The sequence below is a fragment of the Schistocerca gregaria genome, chromosome X, assembly GCF_023897955.1.
Source record: "Schistocerca gregaria isolate iqSchGreg1 chromosome X, iqSchGreg1.2, whole genome shotgun sequence".
NCBI lineage: Eukaryota > Metazoa > Arthropoda > Insecta > Orthoptera > Acrididae > Schistocerca > Schistocerca gregaria.
Genome location: NC_064931.1, coordinates 54264884 through 54284257, shown reverse-complemented (window position 1 = coordinate 54284257; position 19374 = coordinate 54264884). Strand labels below are relative to the sequence as shown.

The 19374-nt window shown below is 40.6% G+C and overlaps 1 protein-coding gene across 13 annotated transcripts in view; it reads right to left on the bottom strand.

Annotated features, from left to right (window-relative positions):
• LOC126298875 (tetratricopeptide repeat protein 39B-like) overlaps positions 1–19374 on the bottom strand; it is a 335246-nt gene that overhangs the window by 70621 nt on the left and 245251 nt on the right. For 12 of the 13 annotated variants that reach the window (XM_049990399.1, XM_049990392.1, XM_049990398.1 and 9 more), the window contains one exon: positions 11752–11827. The exons of the other annotated variant lie outside the window; for it this stretch is intronic. In XM_049990399.1, the coding sequence (XP_049846356.1) occupies positions 11752–11827 (76 nt within the window). The remainder of the gene's footprint in view (positions 1–11751; positions 11828–19374) is intronic. 13 annotated transcript variants of the gene reach the window in all.

Genomic DNA, 19374 nt, shown 5'->3' with positions numbered 1-19374 from the left:
TGAATCTGAACCAGGTGAGAGATTTGGGATTCAGGGTGGTTAAGAAGGATTCCTCTAGATGGTCCATCAATAGCTTGACATAGGATGGGGCCATGCAAGTGCCCACTGCCTCACCCTGTATATGCGTGTAGGTGATGCCTTCACAGGTGAAGTAACTGAGATGAGGATGTTGTTCGTCATGGTGACCAAGAATGAGGTTCTAGGTTCGGAATCAATCAGGCATTAGGAAAGGTAATGTTCAATAGTGGCTAGGCCATGGGCATTGGGGATGTTAGTGTAAAGGGAGGTGGCATCAACAGTGATAAGCAGGACACCACATGATAAAGAGACAGGAATTGTGAAGAGTCAGTGGTGAAAATGGTTGGTATCTTTTATGTAGGAGGGCTGGGTGTGGGTAATAGGTTAAAGTTGTTGGTCTACAAGAGCAGAGATTCTTTCAATGGGGGCACAGTAACTGGCCATAACAAGGTGTCCTGGGAGGTTGAGTTTATGGCCTGGAGAAGGCATGTAGAATGTAGGAACAAGGATAGAGATATACTCTGCAGAGAAGTTCTGGGATGGGGTTAAGGATTTGAGGAGACTGGAGATCCTGCTGGATTTCTGGAATGGGTTTGTGGAAGGGTTTTAAGTGGATGAATCTGACAGTTGGTGAAGTCCTTCAGCCAGGCAATCCTTAAGGCTCAAAACCACAGTTGTGGAGCCTTTGTCAGCATATAGGATAATAAGTTCAGGATCAGATTTTGGGTGGTGGAGTGCAGTCCTTTCAGCAGATGTAAGGTTAGCTTGCAGTTTGAGGGATTTGGGGAATAATGATTAAATAAGATTCATTCAACATCAAGAAATTCTGGAAAGTTAAAAGGGGATGATTTGGGGACAGTGGGGGGTGGGGGGGTGGATCACAATTGGAAGGAGGAGTGCAATGAGTCAGGCAGGGTTCAACATTGGTCTTAGGTTGGGTCTGTTTGGTAGGGTTGGTGGTTAAAAAGTTTTTTCACTGTAGGGACCAGGAAAAAGAGAGATGACCTTTAATAAACCCAGCACGACTGATTCTGGGAGTGGGGCAAAAGGTAAGGCCTTTGCAAAAGGACTTTTACTTCTGTGGGATTAAGGCTTGGGCAAAAGGTTCATGACTGAGTTTCGTGTCTGTTTAGGTTTTGGTTTGTTTATGTTGGTGAGAGTTATGTACTGCCCGAATCTGAACAGGTGGAGGTCATTGTTGAAGGAGGGATTGCAGCCAGAGATAGGTAATTTGGTGGCAAGGCCATTTGGGGTGACTATGAGCCAAACAACAACATAGGAACAGTATATGGGACTGAGTGTTGGCTAGGGATAAGAAAACTTTTCGGTGTTTGTGCAAATGGAAGGAGCAAGGATCCATGGTTGAGGACAAAAACGTGTAAAAATACATAAATAATGTGAAAATACATGAGGAAAAAATGTACAAAAACTTGTGGGAAAAATAAAAAAAACAGCAGAACAGATGAAATATGGGGACACAAGATAAACCTGTGGGAGTAGAAGTACAGGGAAAGGCAAAAATGAACTGAAATCGACGTGATAACACAATGAGATCAAAGACTAAATAAAAAGATTGTAATGTGGACTGCACGCATGTGGGTGGACATGAATGAAGAAGAGGGACAGCAGAAGTGTCTACATCAGGTTACATTAATGTGTGTGAACTGAAATAAAACAGGAGGTAGAATGGGGATGTGGGGAGGGGTTGGTAGCCACCTTCCTCAATGTTAACATCTACCTCAAAGATGGCTATATCAGTACCTTCGTCCATAAGAAACCTACAAAATACCAGCAATACCTCAACTCTGACAGCTGCCACCCATTCCATACCCAGACGTCCCTTCCATACAACCTAGCCATCTATGGCCATCACATCTGTAGTGATGAGCAGCCCCTCTCAAAATATACCAAAAGTAGCATTGAGGCCTTTGCAGTCCATAATTACCCTCCCAGAAAGAAATCTCCCATGTCTTAACTCTCCAGCCACCCACCACCTCCCAAGGTCCCACCATCCAGCCACAGAGGAGCATTCCCCTCATGACTCAGTACCACCAAAGATAGAAGCAATTGAATCACATTCTCTGCCAGGCTTTTGACTATCCTGCCCCCCCCCCCCCCCTCCTACAGTGGTATTCTGCCACCCACCAAATCTATAAAAGTCTCTCATCCATCCCTACACAACCCCCGTTCCCAACACCTTACCTCATGACTAATATCCCTGTAATAGACAAAGATGCAAGTGCTGTCCCATACATTCTCCCATGACCTCCTACTCCAGTCCAGTCACAAGCATCACCTATCCCATCAAAGGCAGAGCTACCTGTGAAACCAGTCATGTGATCTACAACCATGCCCAGAAAGAAACAACACCTTGAATGACTAGAGAGAGGATGTTCTTATTTACGGGACATGTACATTAGTATGTTCTACAGAAATGATTAGCATTTCAGTCACCTTGGTTCAGCATGTGTCCTGTTGCTGAGTACGCACTGGGTCCCCCATGGGCCCTGATAACTTGTTCCGTGCATGATGGCATTGACGAGTATAGGGTGTGAATGGCATCCTGTGGTCCAGCCATCCATGCTGCATTACATGGTTACAAAGTTCATCTGTGGTGGTTGGCATACAGTGCTGCACTGATCATTTCACCATATCCCAAACATTCCTGATTCGTGACAAGTCTGGTGATCTGGCACGCCAGGGCAAAAGGCTGACACCCTGGGACCCCAAGAAGGCACCCGTTTGTGCACCAAATGTGGCCATGCACTGTATTGTTGAAAAATGGTGTCTGTGGTGTTGTGCAGAAATAGTCTGACTAAGGGTTGCAAGATGTCATTCACTTAAACCATACTGGTCATAGTACCCTGGACATGCACCAACTGTGATTTGTGATTGTACCCAACAGTACCCCGCATCAATTAAATTCAATATTTCTTCTGTTACCCAAGGATTTCTACTAGCCATAGTCTTTTTACCTACTTGATCCTCCGCTGCCTTCACTACTTCATCCCTCAAAGCTACCCATTCTTCTTCTACTTTATTTCTTTCCCCCATTCCTGTCAATTGTTCCCTTATGCTCTCCCTGAAACTCTGTACAACCTCTGCTTCTTTCAGTTTATCCAGGTCCCATCTCCTTAAATTCCCACCTTTTTGCAGTTTCTTCATTTTTAATCTACAGGTCATAACCAATAGATTGTGGTCAGAGTCCACATCTGCCCCTGGAAATGTCTTACAATTTAAACTCTATATAAACTCTTATATAATCTATCTGATACCTTTTAGTATCTCCAGGCTTCTTCCATGTATACAACCTTCTTTCATGATTCTTAAACCAAGTGTTAGCTATGATTATGTTGTGCTCTGTGCAAAATTCTACCAGGCGGCTTCCTCTTTCATTTCTCTCCCCCAATCCATATTCACCTACTACGTTTTCTTCTCTCCATTTTCCTACAACTGAATTCCAGTCACCTATGACTATTAAATTTTCGTCACCCTTCACTATCTGAATAATTTCTTTTATTTCATCATACATTTCTTCAATTTCTTCGTCATCTGCAGAGCTAGTTGGCATATAAACTTGTATTACTGTAGTAGGTGTGGGCTTCGTATCTATCTTGGCCACAGTAATGCATTCACTATGCTGTTTGTAGTAGCTTACCCGCATTCCTATTTTCCTATTCATTATTAAACCTACTCCTGCATTACCTCTATTTGATTTTGTGTTTGTAACCCTGTAGTCACCTGACCAGAAGTCTTGTTCGTCCTGCCACTGAACTTCACTAATTCCCACTATATCTAACTTTAACCTATCCATTTCCCTTTTTAAATTTTCTAACCTACCTGCCTGATTAAGGGATCTGACATTCCACGCTCCAATCCGTAGAACGCCAGTTTTCTTTCTCCTGATAACGACGTCCTCCTGAGTTGTCCCCGCCTGGAGATCCAAATGGGGGACTATTTTACCTCCGGAATATTTTACCCAAGAGGACGCCGTCATCATTTAATCATACAGTAAAGCTGCATGCCCTCGGGAAAAATTACGGCCGTAGTTTCCCCTTGCTTTCAGCCGTTCGCAGTACCAGCACAGCAAGGCCGTTTTGCTTATTGTTACAAGGCCAGGTCAATCAATCATCCAGACTGTTGCCCTTGCAACTACTGAAAAGGCTGCTGCCCCTCTTCAGGAACCACACGTTTGTCTGGCCTCTCAACAGATACCCATCCGTCGTGGTTGCACCTACGGTACGGCTATCTGTATCGCTGAGGCATGCAAGCCTCCCCACCAACGGCAAGGTCCATGGTTCATGGGGGGACGATGATTGTAAAAAGAGCATATAAGCCAGTGTATTAAGGTTGTCATCAAACGTTCAATGAACCAATCTTTATGAATCCTGCAACACCCAGGAATTATAAATTATAAATCAAATTAATCCAAACATGAATTATAAACCAAATTAATCCAAACATTAAGGACATTTAGAACAATGTATCAGCAGTAAGTGATTACGACCATAAAGAGAGAGCACTATGTGCAAGCCCAGCAGCACGTTTTACTAGAGTGTCCCTCAAGTAAGTGGAAATGTGAAAGCAACAGTCAGGATTCCTTATGAGGGTGAAAAATTCATATATCAGCAGGTGAGTAAGCTTGAATCAGGTAGAATATGTCTTCTAGGAAACAGGTTTGTCATAAAGTGATATTTCAGTTTCTACAATGATGACCACACAAGTTATACGCACCAGTGGTGATCACAATCTGGCAACCTACAATGATGAGTAGTGTAACAGAAACACATCAAGTGTATTGGTTTCAGGTATCACCAGATACAACAAATGATATCAACACCAGTGTACTGAGGACAAGTTGAACAACAACCACTATAACCGGAAAGTTGTAGAGGCTAAGGTACTGTCCTGTTTAAGACAATACCACGCATCACATTTTATCATGACAAGCCAGGCTAACTGTGGTGAGTCATGTCCAAGTCATCTTTGGAGAGTAAATGGTACCATCACTTCTCTGACATGCACTTTCACCTAAAACATTACACATCAATGATTCCTGGTTCATGGTTAGTCAGTAGCTTGTTTGACACAATCTACCAGCAACCACTGTTGCCAATTTGAAGACTTTAATACCAAACGCATGTAAGGAGGTTTCCCAGGAACAAATCCAGGCCTTCTTTGATTCTATAGCATGTCATTTAGAAGCTCTGATTGCAGCATGTAAGGGCTTCACACTACAATGAATTTTCAGAAGCAAAGATATGTATAGCACTGTAATCCTACACTTTTCTTCATGCACCTAATCTAGTACAAACTCCATTTCAGTTACATTAAGTTTCTTCGTGCTGCAGTTTTCATAAATGTTAAGTGCAGATACAATTGACTTACTTGATAAAGAAAAGTAACTGTTAAGATCGGCTTGAACATTACATTAAAGGATATAGGTATCTGACAGCATCATTATAATCATGTCACAGTTTGCCATTTTTTTTTAACCACATGCTTTAGAAGACATCTACATCTACATCTACATCTACATTTATACTCCGCAAGCCAGCCAACGGTGTGTGGCGGAGGGCACTTTACATGAAACTGTCATTACCTCCCTTTCCTGTTCCTGTCGTGTATGGTTCGTGGGAAGAACGACTGTCTGAAAGCCTCCGTGCCCGCTCTAATCTCTTTAATTTTACATTCGTGATCTCCTTGGGAGGTATATGTAGGGGGAAGCAATATATTCGGTACCTCATCCAGAAACGCACCCTCTCGAAACCTGGCGAGCAAGCTACATCGCGATTCAGAGCGCCTCTCTTGCAGAATCTGCCACTTGAGTTTGTTAAACATCTCCACAACGCTATCACGGTTACCAAATAACTCTGTGACGAAACGCACCGCTCTTCTTTGGATCTTCTCTATCTCCTCCGTCAACCCGATCTGGTATGGATCCCACACTGATGAGCAATACTCAAGTATAGGTCGAACGAGTGTTTTGTAAGCCACCTCCTTTGTTGATGGTCTACATTTTCTAAGGACTCTCCCAATGAATCTCAACCTGGTACCCGCCTTACCAACAATTAATTTTATATGATCATTCTACTTCAAATCGTTCTGCATGCATACTCCCAGATATTTTACAGAAGTAACTGCTACCAGTGTTTGTTCCGCTATCATATCCATGCTGCATTACATGGTTACAAAGTTCATCTGTGGTGGTTGGCATACAGTGCTGCACTGATCATTTCACCATATCCCAAACATTTCTGATTCGTGACAAGTCTGGTGATCTGGCAGGCCAGGGCAAAAGGCTGACACCCTGTGACCCCAAGAAGGCACCCGTTTGTGCACCAAATGTGGCCATGCACTGTATTGTTGAAAAATGGTGCCTGTGGTGTTGTGCAGAAATAGTCTGACTAAGGGTTGCAAGATGTCATTCACTTAAACCATACTGGTCATAGTACACTGGACATGCACCAACTGTGATTTGTGATTGTACCCAACAGTACCTCACATCAAAAGGCCTTTAGTTGGCACTGTATGTCTTGTGTGAATGCAGTCACTATGATGCTGTTCCCTGTCTGTGGTAAACCAAAATGTGGCCATCAGTGGTGAACCAAAATGTGGCAACCATTCTCACACAAACATAACTTGGATTTCTCCTATTTGATGCCATTCCTGTGCCCAGCAATATCATTCCATCCACCACTGCTGTCTAGCACGTTTCTCCATATTCGTCAAAGGTAGATGGAGAAGTGGAGAATGCGCATGTAACTCGTGCTATAATAGATGGCAACAGACTGTCACCCCTGATAGTGTATTATGTATTACACTGTTCCATTGTTACACCAGAAATGGGGAGGATGCAGATCTGTCTCGCAATGCCATTTGGATGAGATGTTGATCTTGTCAGTGGGTGGTGCAACCTGACCCATCCCCGTCATGTTTTACAGTCTTCCGTCAGCCTCGAGCACGCGGGCCAATGAGGTTCAAATGCTAATCATTTCTGCAGAAAATACTAATGTACATGACCTGTGAATACAAACATCCTATCTCTAGTCATTCAAGGTGTTCTGTTTTTTCTTAACTTAAGTGTACACGCTAAGCTGCAACCATTGTGCTTCGTTCTATGTGGGCATAACAACCAACAAAGTGTCTGTCCCCTTGAATGGCCACTGACAAACTGGCTAATAACCAGCTGGATCATTCAGTTGCTGGGCATACTGTCCAATACAATGTTCTTCATTTTAATGAATGCCACACAGCCTGTGCCATACGAATTCCTTCCTGTTGCATATCAATGTTAATTATATGGACCTGTAATTTAGTGGATTACTCCTACAGCCTTTCTTGAGTATTGGAGTGACCTGTGCACCTTTCCAGTCTTTGGGTATAGATATTTTGTCGAGCGTGTGGTTGTTAAGTATCGAGCTATTGCATCAACGTACTCTGAAAGGAACCAGGTTGGTATACAGTCTGGACTGGAAGACTTGCTTTTATTAAGTGATTTAAGTTGCTTCACTACTCCGAGTATATTTACTTCTAAGTTGCTCATGTTGGCAGCTGTTCTTGATTTGAATTCTGGAATATTTACTTTGTCTTCTTTGGTGAAGGAATTTTGGAAGGCTATCGTTTAGTAACACTGCTTTTACAACACTGTCATGAATAGTATTTCCATTGCTATCATACAGAGAAGGCATTGTTGTGCCTTGTCTCTATTATACTTTATGTATGAACAGAATCTCTCAGGATTTTCTGCCAGGTTTTGAGACAAAGTTTTGTTGTGCAAACTATTATAAGCTTCTTGTATTGAAATCTGTGCTACATACTGAGCTTCTGGAGAAGATTGCCAATCATGGGCATTTTGTGTTCATTCAAACTTGGCATGCTTTTTTATTGTTTCTGCAACAGTGTTCTGACCCACTTTGTGTACTAAGAGGGATCAGCTCCACTGTTTGTTAATTTATTTGTTATTAATCTCTCAACTGCTGTTGATACTATTTCTTTGAATTCAAACCACCTCTGGTCTACACTTACTGGTACATTGTCGATTTCGAAGAACTAGAGATTGTCCCTCAAGATGGCTCCAAGTGAATTTTTATCTGCTTTTTTTGAATAGGCATATTTTTCCTTTATTTTTGGAGGATTTGAGAGTTAAAATATTCAGTCTCGCTAAGGTAACCCTGTGTTCACTAATCCCTGTATCCATTTTGATGCTCGTTATTAGCTCAGGATTATTTGTTGCTAAGAGATCAAGTGTGTTTTCACAACCATTTACTATTCCGGTGGGTTCATGAAGTAACTGCTGGGAATAATTTTCAGGGAATGCATTTAGCACAATAATTTTCCAGATGGCAACTCTTGATACACATGCACAGAAAGGAAGATTATGCCCATTTCACTGAGTACTATGGCTATAGTAGTCTACTAAATCCTTTAACTAGGAATGTACTTAGGTTAATATAAGAACAAATTTGGAGATTTATAAAATAACTATGTCATCAATCTACAACAAGAGATGCATACATGGAAACTAAGATTTACTCAATTTATTGTATTACTATGGAAATTTGAGAATGCATTGTGCCAACTAATAAATGATTACTAAACTTAGCTTTAATAATTTCGACTCATTTAAAATTAAAAGCAGTTCTGCCGATTGCAAAAAGAGCATATGTTGTTGTTGTGGTCTTCAGTCCTGAGACTGGTTTGATGCAGCTCTCCATGCCACTCTATCCTGTGCAAGCATCTTCATCTCCCAGTACCCACTGCAACCTACATCCTTCTGAATCTGCTTAGTGTATTCATCTCTTGGCCCCCTCTACGTTTTTTACTCTCCACGCTGCCCTCCAGTACTAAATTGGTGATCCCTTGATGCCTCAGAACATGTCCTACCAACCGATCCCTTCTTCTAGTCAAGCTGTGCCACAAACTTCTCTTCTCCCCAATCCTATTCAATACTCCCTCGTTAGTTATGTGATCTACCCATCTAATCTTTAGCATTCTTCTGTAGCACCACATTTCGAAAGCTTCTATTCTCTTCTTGTCCAAACTAGTTATTGTCCATGTTTCACTTCCATACATGGCTACACTCCATACAAATACTTTCAGAAACGACTTCCTGACCATTAAATCTATACTTGATGTTAACAAATTTCTCTTCTTCAGAAACGCTTTCCTTGCCGTTGCCAGTCTACATTTTATATCCTCTCTACTTCGACCATCATCAGTTATTTTACTCCCTAAATAGCAAAACTCCTTTACTACTTTAACTGTCTCATTTCCTAATCTAATTCCCTCAGCATCACCCGATTTAATTTGACTACATTCCCTTATCCTCGTTTTGCTTTTGTTGATGTTCATCTTATACCCTCCTTTCAAGACACTGTCCATTCCGTTCAACTGCTCTTCCAAGTCCTTAGCTGTCTCTGACAGAATTACAATGTCATCGGCGAACCTCAAAGTTTTTATTTCTTCTCCCTGGATTTTAATACCTACTCCGAATTTTTCTTTTGTTTCCTTTACTGCTTGCTCAATATACAGATTGAATAACATCGGGGAGAGGCTACAACCCTGTATTACTCCCTTCCCAACAACTGCTTCCCTTTCATGTCCCTCGACTCTTATAACTGCCATCTGGTTTCTGTACCAATTGTAAGTAGCCTTTCGCTCCCTGTATTTTACCCCTGCCACCTTTAGAATTTGAAAGAGAGTACTCCAGTCAACATTGTCAAAAGCTTTCTCTAAGTCTACAAATGCTAGAAACGTAGGTTTGCCTTTCCTTAATCTTCCTTCAAATCGTTCCGCACGCATACTCCCAGATATTTTACAGAAGTAATAACTGCATACAATAAAGGATCCTTCTTTCTATGTATTCGCAATACATTACATTTGTCTATGTTAAGGGTCAGTTGCCACTCCCTGCACCAAGTGCCTATTCGCTGCAGATCTTCCTGCATTTCACTACAATTTTCTAATGCTGCAACTTCTCTGTATACTACAGCATCATCCGCGAAAAGCCACATGGAACTTCCGACACTATCTACTAGGTCATTTATATATATTGTGAAAAGACAAACACAAAGACAATATTGCTGATTATCAAAGTTGATGCTTCTTGAGCCCTACTCCCTATGGTTCACATCTCTGCTGCTGCTATAAATGTGAAATTTTTCCTATTTAGAACTCACAACTCACTCATACTATGCTGTTGATCATAAGTTTTCTTTTTTTACCCTCTAGTAATATGATGTTCACATCTGTCAGTGTGGGGAAAAGGGGGAAGGTAGAGTTTTCAAGCTACACCATGGATTATATTCCACATTAAACTCTAAATTCTCATATGACTGGTAAGATTAGCCATTTCCCAGACTGGAAGAAAGCAAGACTATATCATCTTCAAGAACACCATGTACGATGAAGCACTGCTGTGTTCAAACCAGCCATCAGGTTGAGAACAGCTTTATGTTTATTTCCACCAGACCACTATCAACATCTTCCTCGCATACTGAAGAAATGCCTTTGTAAGAGGTCAATCAAAATGGTGTTGCACCTTTTGCTCTACATTATTCATACAACAGATTAGAAAAGAAAATTTTCGAAGTCAGAAGTAATGACATTTCTAGCAGTTGCACAGTTAAGGTGATTTACTGTTGTAACCTTTCGGCTTCTTCCCTTAGAAACAAATCTTTGTGTGTGTCATACATATGCTTTATGTTACAAGTGACTGTATCATCTTAAGAAGACATTTAGACAATGATGACATGTAAGTGCATACAGAATTCATTGTTTGGAGTAAAATTTACATCAAAAAAGTTACACTATGCTTTACAATATGAATCACAAAGAATATGGAGTACTAAAACCTTGTGTAAAACAGTGTGACAGCAATGATCAGAGCATACTGTTTCAAGTAATCTGCAGGACATTACTTGACAAAAAGTACACCATAAAATCTGGACCCCAAGGAAATTTAATGAGCAGAAATAGAAAATATTTGTATTATAACAGAAGCAAATGCCAGAAAAGGAAATTCTGTTTTGCCTTTTCTTTCTAATTTATCAAATGGATGAGCAATAACATAGCCAAAAAGACAGATACCATGAGTCAAAATTAATGGTACCTAAATTTGATGTACCTAATTTCTAGATTATATAGCAGTAGCTCAGAACCTTTGATCAAGGGATGCAGAGTAGGAAAGTATTAAATTTCATTTCATCTTGTTCAATTGTCTCCACTAATCCAGAGACACATTTGATTTTTCAGTTTGATTTTGCATTATCTCATTTCTAACAAGTATCTTTTCTTTTTTACCTCCCATAATGATATACTTAGTTTCAAACCTAAAATTTAATGCTTTTTTAATTTTACCATAATCTGCCGCTGCTGCTGTTTTATGAGCAGATGCAATTTTTGTGTCTTTATTTGATTGTAGTTTTCAGTTTGAAAATTATTTCCCTCAAAGAATTATGTCAATATTGTAACCAAGAAGAAATGTCTCTGAAGACAACAGTTACAGAGAAGGTTAATGAGGACTTAACAGTATGTGACAGTAGGATGTTTAGTGAAGACCAGTTAAAGAAGAATATGTAAAAGAAATAACTGGACAGCTGCCCAAACATTAGCACATTCAGTGACAATTGGGTGATGGCTTACTCGATCCCGCATCACCCATGCTACATTACTAAACCACAAATTTATTTTATTTAAGTATAGATATTTAACAGTGAAATTTTAACTCACGTGTTCAAAGGTCAGCATAGCCTCCAAAAATGTGAACACACTGTGCCCAACAGCATGATACATGCTGCTGTTCGCCCTGCACACATGAGCACAAATCTATTAGAAAAGATCATAACTGGCAGTTCATCAGTGAATATTTTACTTCTCTCTCTCTCTCTCTCTCTCTCTCTCTCTCTCTCTCACACACACACACACACACACACACACACACACACACACACACACACACACACACACAGGGTGTCTCTCCTAAGAATCATCAGGTGCAATTTCTTTGGTGTTTCAGCAGGTATTTGCAATTTCGTTACTGTGTTGTGTAGCTGGAGTCAGCCCAAACAAATAGTGTTCATCGTATCTTTCAAGTGACATCCAGCATCGACAGAAAACAAAGGTTTGTTTCTCGTTACAAACAAAATGATTTTTAAAGTGAAATTATATGTGCCCATTGAATAGAGCACTACCAGATTGGTCTAGTGTGATATCTGCTTTATCAACATGTATTAACCAGTGGCCAGGAATACACAATCCATAAATGAAAACAAACACCACTTTCGACACATAGTTATGTGTTTTTAAATGGCACATGTACGTCTTTTCTACTGAAATGAAAACTAGAGGCACAATTAGTGATGGCAGGATTTGTTTCACTGCTCTAAACCCCATACCTTCTGGAACACTTAGACTTCAAATAATGCAAATGGTGCCACAGTTTCTGCCGTAGCCCTATAACACCGTAACTCAGGTTGCCTGCACTGTCCTGAAGCCAGCTATAGGCAACCCTTGCTCTGCACATTTCGGCAGAAACTGTGGTGCCATTGCCATTGTTTAAAGTCTATGTCTTTCAGAAGGTATGAGGTTTAGAATAGTGAAAACAAGTCGGCCATCACTAGTTGTACCTCTAGTATTCACTTCAGTAGAAAAAACATATATCTGACATTAGTAGTTAACTTTGTGTTGAAAGTGATTTTTGTTTACATTTATAGAGTGTGCATTCCTGCCCACTGTGCAAGCCTCTGACATAGGAGCATACATGGTCAATTGCTTTTTTCACATTTTGTTTTGTTTTGTTTTGCAAATATATGTAAGGTGGCAGAGTTATGTAGGACACCCTGTATATATACACACATACAGGGTGAGCCAGGAGGAAAGGCGCATGCTTTGAGGGGTGACATTATTTGTGATTCTGAGCAAAAAATTGACTTATGAACTATTCCGAATGGTTTCGAGATGCAACACCTTTAATGTCAGTTTTGTATGTCTTTCTTGAATACTCAAAAATGGCAGCCCACAGTGAAAATGTGTCACAGTACAAAACTGAACTACATTAAGTTTCCAATAAGCAACTTGCATGAAGATAGTGGGAGAATACTGAAAATCTTGCACGATGTGCACACACTGTAGCTCAGGTAGTGTTTGCAAGTCAATTTGAGGTAGATTCCGACTTGACAGACCACAAGTTTACTATATCAGATTGTTCATCTCAAAACCCTGAAATCTATGACAATGTAATGAATAATGTAGAAAATTAGTAATGATGTACAGTCTTAGACATAAAAACTGACCACCGGCCATCATAGGGACTAAGTCCAAATTGTTCTCTAAAGGTGGCCAATAAAACCGACCACCACTGACAGTTCTAAGTCTGCCCATCTGCACAATCTGGCAACACGGTAGGATGTGGAGGTGTCAGGAGGAAGTGTTGGCTACTTCCGAGGTGTTGCCGTGTTGTTTGAGCCCGTGGTCTAGGGGTAATGCTCATGCATTCTAAACTTAAGACTCGCATGTTCGCACCTGAGTGTATTTGTTTTTTTAAACAACATTTTGGCCCTCGTCTAAAGTCCGATAGAACATCTAACAATTTGCTTCACATTCTACGCACCAGTAATAACAAATACTTCCAGAAACAATTCTGCACGACAGCTCATGTCTGTGTCATGATCAGAACAGCTTCCGCTCCTCCTCGCTGTGCACCGGCTACCGGTCACCGGCCAGCTGCCACCCGACACCTGAAATTGGGCGCCACCCAGTTGAACACGGCGCAATGCTGTCAGTGTGTGTATCAGCTGTCATTTTCGAATTTGATGTTCTAATTATCATCATGGAGTTAAAGATAGGAGATCACATACTTTAAAACCATGAAGTATGGTTCATCATCATTTAAGACTGATTATGACTTTCAGCATTCAGTCTGGAGCATAGCCTCCCTTATAAAATTCCTCCATGATCCCCTATTCAGTGCTAACACTGGTGCCTCTTCTGAGGTTAAACCTATTACTTCAAAATCATTCTTAACCGAATCCAGATACCTTCTCCTTGGTCTGCCCCGACTCCTCCTACCCTCTACTGCTGAACCCGTGAGTCTCTTGGGTAACCTTGCTTCTCCCTAGCGTGTAACATGAACCCACCATCTAAGCCTGTTCGCCCTGACTGCTACATCTATAGAGTCCATTCCCAGTTTTTCTTTGATTTCCTCATTGTGGACACCCTCCTGCCATTGTTCCCACCTACTAGTACCTGCAATCATCCTAGCTACTTTCATATCCATAACCTCAACCTTGTTGATAAGGTAACCTGAATCCACCCAGCTTTTGCTCCCATACAACAAAGTTGGTCGAAAGATTGAACGGTTCACAGATAATTTAGTCTTGGTACTGACTTCCTTCTTGCAGAAGAGAGTAGATCGTAGCTGAGCGCTCACTGCATTAGCTTTGCTACACCTCGCTTCCAGTTCTTTCACTATGTTGCCATCCTGTGAGAATGTGCATCCTAAGTACTTGAAACCATCCACCTGTTCTAACTTTGTTCCTCCTATTTAGCACTCAATCCATTTATATTTCTTTCCCACTGACATTACTTTCGTTTTGGTGGTGCTAATCTTCATATCACAGTCCTTACATTTCTGATCTAGCCCTGAAATATTACTTTGCAAACATTCAGTCGGATCTGCCATCAGAACTAAATCATCTGCATATACAAGACAGCTTATTTTGTGTTCACATATCTTAATCTCACCCAGCCAGCCTATTGTTTTCAACATATGATCCATAAATAATATGAACAACAATGGAGACAGGTTGCAGCCTTGTCTTACCCCTGAAACTACTCTGAACCATGAACTCAATTTACCGTCAATTCTAACTGCTGCCTGACTATCCATGTAAAGATCTATAATTGCTTGCAAAAGTTTGCCTCCTATTCCATAATCTCGTAGAACAGACAATAACTTCCTCCTAGGAACCCAGTCATATGCCTCTTCTAGATCTATAAAGCATAGATACAATTCCCTGTTCCACTCATAACACTTCTCCATTATTTGCCGTAAGCTAAAGATCTGGCCCTGACAACCTCTAAGAGCCCTAAACCCACACTGATTTTCGTCCAATTGGTCCTCAACTAATACTCGCACTTTCCTTTCACCAATGCCTGAGAAGATTTTACCCACAACGCTGATTAAAGAGATACCTCTGTAGTTGTTACAATTTTTTCTATTTCCATGTTTAAAGATTGGTGTGAGTACTGCTTTTGTCCAGTCTGATGGAACCTGTCCCGACTCCCATGCCATTTCAATTATCCTGTGTAGCCATTTAAGACCTGACATTCCACTGTATTTGATGAGTTCCGACTTAATTTCATCCACCCCAGTTGCTTCATTGCACTGCAATCTATTGACCATTTTCTCCACTTCCTCAAATGTGATCCATCATCATTTCTATCCAATTCTACCTCGAAATCTGAAACATTACTGATCGTATTTTCACCTACATTGAGCAACTCTTCAAAATATTCCCTCCATCTGCCCAAGGCATCCATAGGATTCACCAGCAGTTTTCCTGACCTGTCCAAAATACTTGTCATTTCCTTCTTACCTCCCTTTCGAAGACTGCTAATTACACTCCAGAATGGTTTTCCAGCAGCTTGACCCATAGTCTCCACCCTATTTCCAAAGTCTTCCCAAGATTTCTTCTTGGATGCTGCAATTATCTGTTTGGCTTTGTTTCTTTCTTCAACATAACTTTCTCTGTCTACCCGAGTTCTAGTATGTAGCCATTTTTGATACGCCTTCTTTTTCCTTCTACAGGCTGCCTTGACTGTGTCATTCCACCAAGCTGTTTGCTTCATCCTACTTTTACACCCTACTGTTCCAAGACATTCTTTAGCCACTTCCAGTACTGTGTCCCTGTACCTTGTCCATTCCTTTTCAAATTACTGTAATTGACTACATTCAACTAACTGGTACCTTTCTGAGATCGCTGTTATGTACTTGTGCCTGATTTCCTTATCCTGAAGTTTCTCCACTCTTATCCTCCTACATACGGACCTGACCTCCTGCACTTTAGGCCTCACAATCCCAATTTCACTGCAGATTAAATAATGATCAGTGTCATCAAAGAATCCCCTGAATACACGTGTGTCCCTCACAGCCTTCCTGAATTCTTGATCTGTTATTATATAGTCAAAGACAGATCTGGTTCCCCTGCTTTCCCAAGTATACCGGTGAATGTTCTTATGTTTAAAAAAGGAGTTTGTGATTACTAAGACCATACTGGCACAGAAATCCAAGAGTTGTTTCCCGTTCCTGTTGGCCTCCTTATCCTCTCTAAATTTACCCCTAACCTCTTCATAACCTTCTGTTCAATTTCCAATCCTGGCGTTAAAATCACCCATGAGCAGAACACTGTCCTTGTCCTAAAGTTAAGTGTTGTAAAAGAAAGGTGTAACATCTGCAACACAATATTAACTTTTGGTATAATAGAAGGGTATATGCAGAGGAGGCAGCTCGAAAGATTTGAACTGTGTGTAACGCAAGCACTTTTGGGGTAAAATATGCCAAGAAAAGATATTCTTGTTTTAACAAAGATCATTCTGGCATGAAGGAAGTCTCAACTACTGATATAAGTGGATTACCATATAACTATCATGCGACATTTGCATTCAACACGCAACTTTCAGAAGTCAGGTGTAGGAGTATTGCACGCTCTAATCCGAAACAACAAAAATGAATACAGTGATTATCACTGCAATTTTGCTCAATGAGCATTTCTATGCAATACTGTCACTGGTGACGAGTTATGATGCCTTTATCATTAATTTTCTAAGAAGAGCTACGGTCGCAGGTTCCAATCCTGCCTTGCGCATGGATGTGTGTGATGTCCTTAGGTTAGTTAGGTTTAAGTAGTTTTAAGATCTAGGGGACTGATGACCTCAGATGTTAAGTCCCATAGTGCTCAGAGCCATTAGAACCATTTTTTCCTAAGAAGAAATGATGGTCTGAGTGCTATCAACAGACTAAACTCCAGCAAAGAGTAGTGTGAACATAATATTTTCCAACTGCTAGCTCCAAAAGTGTGTTTTGCACTAAGAATCCTTCCCCAAGGATGTGTCCATCACAGCTGGAATTTGATGCCAACAATTGAGACACCTTTTGGGTGCAGTGCAAGATAATCGACCGACAAAACTACATCACGTGTGCTACTGCATGATAACGCAATCTGTTGATTTGAGAAACAAAAGTATCCAGAAGATTGATAGGGAAGTCATCTCTCAGGCATTTGTTCCTCTGAATGCATACTCATAAAATTTTACCTTTCCTGCTCCTGATCGATCAACCACCAAGGCAACTCATTTCTAGACGAAAATGCTCTTCAAACTACACTGGTTTAATGAGATCGATTGACCCTGTAGATTTCTACAGGTGTAGAATTTGTAAACTACTTTAGCATTGTCAGATTGTTTTAGATATTGTGAAAGAATATACTGTTGCTGATTAATTTCTTTCTAATAATTACTATTGTATTCAATAAACTAATGGAAAATGCAATTAAAATATTCACTGTACTAATACAAATTAAATTCAATTTACTATAGAAACATTACAACGGCAGTCTATCTTAATAAAACATTAAGTGTCTGTAAGACGAATGTGCCTATTTTAACACGAATTAGTAGGATATTACCGACTTCTGACTTCGAGAAGGTCTGTATTTACTTTATGTCCTGTATCACACTCAAGTACTATGAGAATGTGGCAGTTCATAGATAAATGTATGTATTCACAACAATGAAAAATATGTCAGCAGAAAACAAAAGTGGCATTATGAATTTTGCAGTACCATTGGGTTTTCGTTCTGACATTGTGGGGTACTGAAAGCAGAAAGACGAATTTTGCTCGAGCATTGTCTCACTATTCCATTATTGAGTTTTTACCTGCCTGCTTGTAGCTGTGCTACAAAAGAATTAAAAATCTTATGTTCCGTGAGTCTTGAATTTCGAATGGAAGCAGCTTGTAGCTGGTAGGCTGACATATTACCTCTGGGCTAGCGAAGAGGTGCAGGATATGGGACTTACTTATTGACACAATGGCCGGTGTGGCAGATAAATCGGCGCATAAGAGACAAGTTGTATTTCCCGTGTCGGACGACTTTCGTGGATTCAAAAGCATTAACTGTTATCCTTATATCACATCTCGAGAGAAAATCCTCACATTATTCAATTGAAATAACACAATAATATCAAGCGAATTTAGTAGGATAGTTCTGTGCCATCAAGAAAGTACCTCGGTCACAGAGTTACCAAACATATTCTGTGTTGTTGCCAAGTTTCAGTTATACTACCAGGAAGGATACTAACTGGTAGCTGACGTGTTCTGTGAGTGACCTCAGAAGTGACTATAACTTCGTCTCAAAGCTGTGGGTGGCAAGGGCTGGAATATCCTAATTATATGTCAATGAGTCTTATTCAGATTTCTGTAACTAGGTTGAAGGGCTAGAGTGTAATTACTTGCAATACATCAATGCACTGAGTGCAAGCAACTATTATTTGTGTTTTATTGTCTTAATCGGATATAAAGGAGATAAAGGACCCCAAAAGTTACAGACCAGTGTCACTTCTATGTCATCTCTATAAGATACTGGAGCGGATGATTCTCAACCGGGTGGCAGAAACTATAGATGGAAAGCTCATAAAGCAACAAGCCGGTTTCAGACCAGGAAGATCTTGTTGTGGGCAAATACTTAATCTGACGCAACATATAGAAGATGGGTTTGAAAAAAAAAATTAATAACTGGAGCAGCTTTCATAGATCTTACTGCTGCATACGACACGGTAAACCACAAAAAGCTATTGCGCAAATTATATGACCTCACAGGGGACTGTAGGTTGACGATGGTTATTGGTAGTCTTCTGCAGAATCGGAGATTTTATGTCTCCCTAAATGGTAAGAATAGTAGATGGCGACTGCAGAAGAATGGCTTACCACTAGGAAGTGTACTTTCTCCCATCCTTTATAAGGTGTACACTAATGACCAATCTATACCTCAAGATACAAGACTGTTCGTATATGCGGATGACACAGCTGTAGTGGTCCAGGGGTCCAATTTTGATGCAACATCTGGAAATCTCTCTAGAGTGCTTGAAGAACTGGCTCAATACTATGACGCCAATCACCTCAAGCCAAACCCTGACAAAACCCAAGTATGTGCTTTCCACATGCACAATAGAGATGCTGGAGTTGAGCCCGACGTTACATGGCAAGGTAAGAAGCTAAAGCACTGTCCAACACCTAAATACCTTGGGGTTGCCTTGACAGAATGCTTTCCTTCAAGCAGCATTGCCAAAACACCAAGG